This window comes from Geotrypetes seraphini, chromosome 3 (genome assembly GCF_902459505.1).
Source record: "Geotrypetes seraphini chromosome 3, aGeoSer1.1, whole genome shotgun sequence".
Lineage (NCBI taxonomy): Eukaryota > Metazoa > Chordata > Amphibia > Gymnophiona > Dermophiidae > Geotrypetes > Geotrypetes seraphini.
In genome coordinates this window covers 241,944,784-241,952,455 of record NC_047086.1, presented here as the reverse complement: position 1 = coordinate 241,952,455, position 7,672 = coordinate 241,944,784, and the positions used below count along the sequence as shown (strand labels likewise).

General features: G+C 42.2%; 1 protein-coding gene across 4 annotated transcripts in view; it reads right to left on the bottom strand.

The window, feature by feature from the left end:
* Positions 1–1,814: 1,814 nt before the first annotated feature.
* KATNA1 (katanin catalytic subunit A1) overlaps positions 1,815–7,672 on the bottom strand; it is a 171,582-nt gene continuing 165,724 nt past the window's right edge. For all 4 annotated transcript variants that reach the window (XM_033937762.1, XM_033937758.1, XM_033937761.1 and 1 more), the window contains one exon: positions 1,815–2,633. In XM_033937762.1, coding sequence (XP_033793653.1) covers positions 2,435–2,633 — 199 coding nt within the window. In that variant the 3' untranslated portion in view covers positions 1,815–2,434. The remainder of the gene's footprint in view (positions 2,634–7,672) is intronic.

Here is a 7,672-nt window from a genome sequence, read left to right as displayed (position 1 = left end):
GAGTGCCACAGGGATCGGTCTTAGGACCGATCCTTTTCAACATATACATAAGAGACCTGACTCAAGGGCTTCAAGGTAAAATAACACTATTCGCCAACGACGCCAAACTATGCAACATAGTAGATAACAGCACCTTGCCCGACAGTATGGAATAGGACCTGCTCTTATTGGAACATTGGTCATCGACTTGGCAGCTAGGCTTTAATGCCAAAAAATGTAAGGTCATGCACCTTGGCAGCAAAAACCCGTGCAGAACTTACACTCTGAATGGTGAGACCTTAGCTAGGACTAGGGCAGAACGTGATTTGGGAGTAATCATTAGTGAAGACATGAAAACTGCCAAGCAGGTGGAGAAAGCTGCATCCAAGGCTAGACAAATGGTGGGATGCATCCGTAGAGGTTTCGTCAGCCGGAGGCCTGAAGTCATAATGCCCCTGTACAGATCCATGGTGAGACCTCATCTTGAATATTGTGTTCAATTCTGGAGACCACATTATCAAAAAGATGTGCGGAGAATCGAGTCGGTTCAGCGAATGACCACCAGGATGGTCTCGGGACTCAAGAACCTCCCATATGAGGAAAGACTGAATAAACTGCAACTATACTCGCTCGAGGAACGTAGAGAGAGGGGGGGGACATGATTGAGACTTGTAAATATATCACGGGCCGCATCGAGGTGGAAGACGATATCTTCTTTCTTAAAGGACCTTCAACCACAAGAGGTCATCCACTGAAAATCAAAGGTGGGCAATTTCATGGCGACGCCAGGAAGTATTTCTTCACCGAAAGGGTAGTTGATCATTGGAATGAACTTCCATTGCAGGTGATTAACGCCAGCAGCGTGCTCGATTTCAAAAAGAAATGGGATATGTATGTGGGATCTCTAGCCGGGTAAAGTCTGGGGGTGGGTCATTAGCATGGGCAGACTTGATGGGCTACAGCCCTTTTCTGCCGTCATATTCTATGTTTCTATAACATGTACTGCAAAGATGGAGAGATACCCATATCAGTTGAGAGTGCCTTCCAGAGGTATCAAACTAAACTAAACTAAGCCTTAGGTTTATATACCGCATCTTCTCCATCAAGGGACCCAGACCCTTAAAGCGGAGGAAGAAAACATTTCTCAGACCATAATGCTGACACCACCAGCTTGTGTATGTCCAACAATGATTGCTGGGTGTTGTTTTTTTTCAGCACCTTATATACCCACAAAGTCTGCGTGCAACACGTGCATTCATTCATTGGCTGTGCATCCCTGACATCGGAGGTAGGTGGTGGTCATAATAATGTGACTCAACCATGTAGATGAATTTGATAAAGATGCCAAAGATCTGGTGGAGCAGATTATCCCAAGAAGCACATCAGAGGGGGAAATCACAAAGCTAAGATGACAAACAGGGTGGATTTGTTATGAATTAAATGAAAGACAGACAAGATTTTGTTTGCACATTAAGATTCTTAGGATTAGCTAGTGAAATACAGAAGGTCCTAAAGAGACATTGGTAGGTCTTTGAAGCAGATAAGTATTTCAAAGAAACATTTTACCATGGTCTACTCAAGAAAGAAAACTTGAGAGCCTTAATAGTACTTACATTCAGCAATACATCTGTTGGCAAGAAATGATATTTTAAATGTCAAAAACCATTTTTTTTGTGAAAATTCATACAGAATTTAGACATCCAAGAACAGGACACATATTTCCTTTGAATCATAGTTCAGATTGCAATATGATGAATGTTACACTCATCATATAGCCATGTGACTTACTGGCCGGAAGGCCAAAGTAAGGATGTTGGAACATGAAGCAAACACAAGGTGCTCATTGTTTCCCATAGTTATGCTGGCTTGTTTTTTTTTTTGTTTTGAAAGTCTAATTCCTCATGGTGCAATGAGGACTGATAAATTACTGTTGCACATTATTTTCTGTGCTTTTCTGAGTTTTTAAATTAAGAATTTTATATTTATGTTTATTTTTGTAGTTTTAAAGAAAAGTATTCGGTATATTTGCTTTTATGATAGTAGTGACATCTCTTCTGCTTTTCTATTTTTTGCCTTTCTTGTTCAGTATCATTTTTATCATCCTCCCTTTGTTTTGGATATACTTATTTTGACATTTGTGATAATATTATGTGCACCTATTCTTGGTTATATTGTTTCATCTATTTGCTGGAAAGGAAAATACATTTTATTGTAGTGTGATATTGATTTTAGTCATTAACTATCAATGTTATGTTTAAAATACTTTTATTTACCCAGAATCAGTGTGCCATTTCCCTATAAATTCAATCATTTTTCCCTATAAATTCAATCATAATAAAAAAATAGAAAGTTAAATATAGCATTCTGTGCTCCAATACGCTATACTATTCATAATATCTAAAACAGTTTAAGACAGATGACAAGCTTTTTTAAGCATTAGGAGAGAGGAGAAAAATTAGCATGATCCAAACTCATCTATCCATTGCTCGTATTTCTCAATGTCTGCAGCTGATACAGATTTAGAAACTTTTTTTAAAGCCATTTCAAAGTCCTCCATGGTAGTAGGCATGTGCATATCATCTCTAGAAAGGTTCCGGATTTCTTCTGGTGTCAAACCTTCTATGCGTCTTCTCATAGCCATAAGAGATGCATCCCTGTAAACAGAGAAATAAACCACAGGTAAATTTGTAGACATTTATCTACTTATAAGTTCATTTAAAGTTAAATGTTAAAGTAAGTTTTCAAGCACTGGATCAACAGTTCAATAAGCACATCAAGACTAATAGACCAGTACAGATATATGGGTTTATGTCACTATCAGCAGTTGAAGATAGAACACAACAACTTTTCCCAATGACATTACTTGTTAACAGTGGCACAGCTAGAGCAATAAGTATACTAGTGTCAAATCTCTAGAGCAAAGTATACTATTGTCAAATCTTTAAAAAGGCAAACACATCCAAATTCACTCCATGAAATCTAAGATTTAAAATCTCAAAACAAATTTCTTTAAAAGATGCCCAACTATTAAGAGGTAAAAAGGAAAGCATCACTGATCAATTGCCCATTCAAAGGAAAAATCTTTAGAAAGCTTTTGACCTTCAACTACAATTTCAGAATTTATGAAACAAACTGCCTACAGCCATGAATATCCCATGTGGCTTCTAAAGAGTGCTCAATTCAGTCCAGGAGTCTGAATTGCCAGTTAGGTTTTCAGGATATCCACAATGAATATGCATAAACTTGATTTGCATACACTGCCTCCATTATATGCAAATTTCTTTAAAATAGCTTGTCTCCCCATTTCACCTTGTCAGCTGTTTTTTCTTCAATTTGTATCTTTGCTTCCCTGACTATTTGACCAACTTTTATTAACTTTTCCAGATATTTTTGCCTGTCTTCCTCTTTCTGCAAAAGCTAGGGACTCATTGCTGGGATGTGTTCCCTGATCCTAAGCTATCACTGTTGAATACATTACAATCTCTTAGGACTTCTGAAGGAGGATTTGAACAGAAGGGGAAATCAGTCTTGCCACAGCCCATAAGGAGTGATTAGAATCATGGTTCCTTGGTCTTGAACTTCAAAAGAATTCCTGCTATTAGAGAAATTGGAAGATACCCTTTGGGGGAAGCAATGGTTCCCTAGCTAAATTTTTAGGATATTTACAATGAATATTCTTGAAGATTTGCAAACAATGGAAGCAGTACATATAAATCTCTCTCAAGAATATTCATTGTGGATATCCTAAATATCTGATTAGCTGGGAAGCACAGTATTAAGGAGACAATCATCTTCCTGATGAATAAAGAATGTATCTGGGGCTAGTCCCCATCTTGGAAAATAATTGAGGAAACTTCTTATATAACAAAGTAATAAAAAGATCTATCGAGAAGGTACCCAACTCTTACAAAAATTTGTATGTGAGGTCACCATCCAAGGACCATTTGTAGGGAAGTAGGATTTTTAACTGAAGTTTGTTTGCTTCATATTGTCTTTACCCATCAAATATGTGTTGCATAACTAAACTCTGTCTGAAAGCCTTTAGGTGTGTTCCATATTTTCCTGAGCTTCAGAAAATGTATCTGATGAAGCTTCTCATAAGCAGACTCATACATACTACATGTGAAACCTTTCATCACGAGTATACCAAACCAGTTTGGACACATCTGGCATGTGTCCCTTGAATTTGAAGAATGTGAAAGTGTATTCCTTGTATCAATCTGTAATGAACTGTCAACCAGAATAACAAGTCCTGCAGAGGACTGGTGACAGATACTATGAATCAAAGGCTCCCAATGACCCAAGTCCACAGTGTTGATAAAATCCAATGGACTTGTCTCAAATGGAGATAAACCTATTCCTTTTCGTATCTTCTAATATAGAGAACTAGGACAGCACCAGCCAATCATTTGACATGTGAACCCCAGTTTAATATGCCGCTATAACACCTAGAGATTTTGTAAACATACAAGAAGCTGGTTTGTGTTTATTAAAATTTGATTACCGCCAAATCTTAACATAATCCTCAGCGGTTTACATCAATAAAATTACTAAATAAATAAATAAAAAGGAGCGCCATAAAAGATAGGATAGCACACAGAGGCCAAAGGTTAGTATGGAAAACTGGTAGTGGTATTTCCCCTATGATGAACCTTAGATACTTCTGATTTTAGTATATCTGAATATTGGTATAGGAATCTTAAATTAATAGAACAGAGATAGTCTCCTTTTTGGAGTACTGGTATTAGGGAGCCCAGAGAACTATCCTGCACAGGTCCTGGACCTGTTGGGCCGCCGCATGAGCGGACTGCTGGGCACGATGGACCTCAGGTCTGACCCAGCAGAGGCATTGCTTATGTTCTTATGCTTATGTTCTGAAATTGAGTAGGTTATTTTTTCACAGTCCTTAGATATAGGATGGGATGGAATCCTCCCATTTTCTTTGTATTAAGAAATACTTGGAATAAAATCCCTACCTTCCATCCTACTGACAGATCATCTGGAATGGATACAGGAACTGATGCTAGGTTATCTTGGAAACCATTAAAACCCTGTACCTCATCCAGCTGCAGAATAATCTGGGGGTTTTGAACCCTAGGAAGGGTGTTGGCAAACTCCACTACACTGTGCACAGTGTCAGCAAGTTAATGCCCATGAAGAGCTAGAATTTTATGCAGGACATGTGCATAACATTCTGTGGAAATTCTCTGAAATGGGGAAATTCTCTGAAAGGACTCCAATATGTCCAAGCTTTCCTCCCAGGGGGCACTGAAGAGCAAGTCTTAGAAAAGTTTAGTTTTGAGTGCAGATTTGACAACCATGGAATGAGGAGGAAGCTGTTGCTTCTCAAATCTGGGAGCCTTCTGGACTTTGTACATAGAGTTGACCACCTTTTTCATAGAAAAAAATAAAGGGGGAGCAGTGCCGAGATTTGAGAGAGGAGCATCGAGGTGAAGGAGGAAGGGAGCACAAGAAACTAAACGGAAGGAGGCAGAGAAGAATGGAAAGCTTGGGGCAGCGGCGAGAGTAAGCTCCGCCCACCCCCACCGCTTCGGCAAAGGCAGCGCCGAACTCCCCCTTAAAAGGGGAATAGCCAAGTGGCACACACGGTGCTGAGCTTTGAGAGAGGAGCAGCGAGGTGAAGGAGGAAGGGAGCTCAAGAAACTAAAGGGAAGGAGGCAGAGAATGGAAAGCTTGGGGCAACGGCGAGAGTAAGCTCCCCCCACCCCGTCAAAGGCAGCGCCGAACTCCCCCTTAAAAGGGAAGGAGCAAACTGCGCGCAGTCATTCGACGTGCGACGAAGGCGAGCGACAAAGGTGCCCGCCTTAGTGACCTCGCCTTTGCGAAGAAGCCTTAAGAAGGAGCCAGGAAACTTGGTCGCCCAGCAGAGCGACTTAGAAAGCAATGTTGCTTACCTTAACAGTTGTTATCCAGGGACAGTAGGCAGCTATTCTCACTAATGGGTGACGTGATCCAACAGAGCCCCGATGCAGACGCTTCTTTGCAGAAAACTCGAAGTTTCGAGTCACCCGCACCGCGCATGCGCGAGGGCCTTCCCGCCTGATGTACCGGGCGTGCCTCCTCAGTTCAGCTAGCTAGCAGAGAAGCCAACCTAGGGGAGGTGGGTGGGACGTGAGAATAGCTGCCTGCTGTCCCTGGATAACAACTGTTACGGTAAGTAACATTGCTTTATCCCAGGACAAGCAGGCAGGTATTCTCACTAATGGGTGACCTCCAAGCTAACCAGAATGGGATGGTGGGAGAGTTGGCAACTTAGGAGAATAAATTTTGCAATACTGTTTGGCCAAACTGTCCATCCCGTCTGGAGAAAGTATCCAGACAATAGTGTGAAGTGAAGGTATGAACCGAGGACCAAGTGGCAGCTTTACAAATCTCCTCAGACGGTGTTGATCTGAGGAAAGCTACAGAAGCTGCCATCGCTCTGACCTTATGGGTTGTGATTTTTCTGTCGAGGGGCAATCCAGCCTGGGCATAGCAGAATGAGATGCAAGCCGCCATCGAGTTGGAGATGGGGTGCTTAGAAACAGGACGTCCCAACTTGTTCGGATCAAAGGAGATGAAAAGTTGAGGAGCAGTTCTGTAAGGTTTGGTGCGTTCTAGGTAGAAGGCTAGAGCACGCTTGCAGTCCAGAGTATGCAGGGCAGATTCTCCAGGGTGAGAATGTGGCTTTGGAAAGAACACTGGAAGCACAATGGATTGGTTGAGATGAAATTCTGAGACAACTTTAGGAAGGAATTTCGGGTGCGTGCAGAGAACCACCTTGTCATGATGGAATACTGTAAAAGGCGGGTCCATAACCAAGACTTGTAGCTCACTGACTCTTCGGGCAGAGGTGAGGCCAATGAGAAACACCACTTTCCAAGTGAGGTACTTCAGGTGAGCCTTGTGAAGAGGTTCAAATGGAGGCTTCATAAGTTGTGAAAGAACAACATTGAGGTTCCAAACCACTGGAGGCGGTTTGAGAGGAGGGTTGACATGGAACAGTCCTTTCATGAAGCTGGAAACCACAGGATGAGCAGATAGAGGTTTCCCTTGAAGAGGCTGATGGAAAGCAGCAATTGCACTGAGATGGACTCGTATCGAGGAAGACTTGAGGCCAGAATGAGACAGGTACAAAAGATAGTCCAAAACCGAAGATAAGGAGGAGTGTTGAGGCTCCTGGTGTTGGGAAACACACCAAACAGAGAATCTAGCCCATTTTTGGTGATAGCATTGCCTAGTAGCTGGCTTCTGTGAAGCTTCCAGGACGTCCCTCACAGGTTGGGAAAACTGTAGGGGGGTTACATTGAGAGGAATCAAGCTGTCAGGTGTAGAGACTGCAGGTTGGGGTGAAGCAGAGATCGAAAAACTGGTAGAAGGAATGGCTCCCTGCTGCTGAGTTGAAGTTGAAGGGAGTACCAAGGTTGCCTGGGCCACAGTGGAGCAATCAGGATCATGGTGACATGGTCTGACTTCAGCTTGACCAGGGTCTTTTGAATGAGAGGAAATGGAGGAAACGCATATAGAAAGCGATTCGTCCAGTCTAGGAGGAATGCATCTGCCTCGAGGCGCTGAGGGGTGTAGATCCTGGAGCAGAAGTGAGGCAGTTTGAAGTTGTGGGGGGCTGCAAAGAGGTCTATCTGAGGCATGCCCCACAGGGAGAAGATGTGAAGAAGGGGCGTGGAGTTGAGAG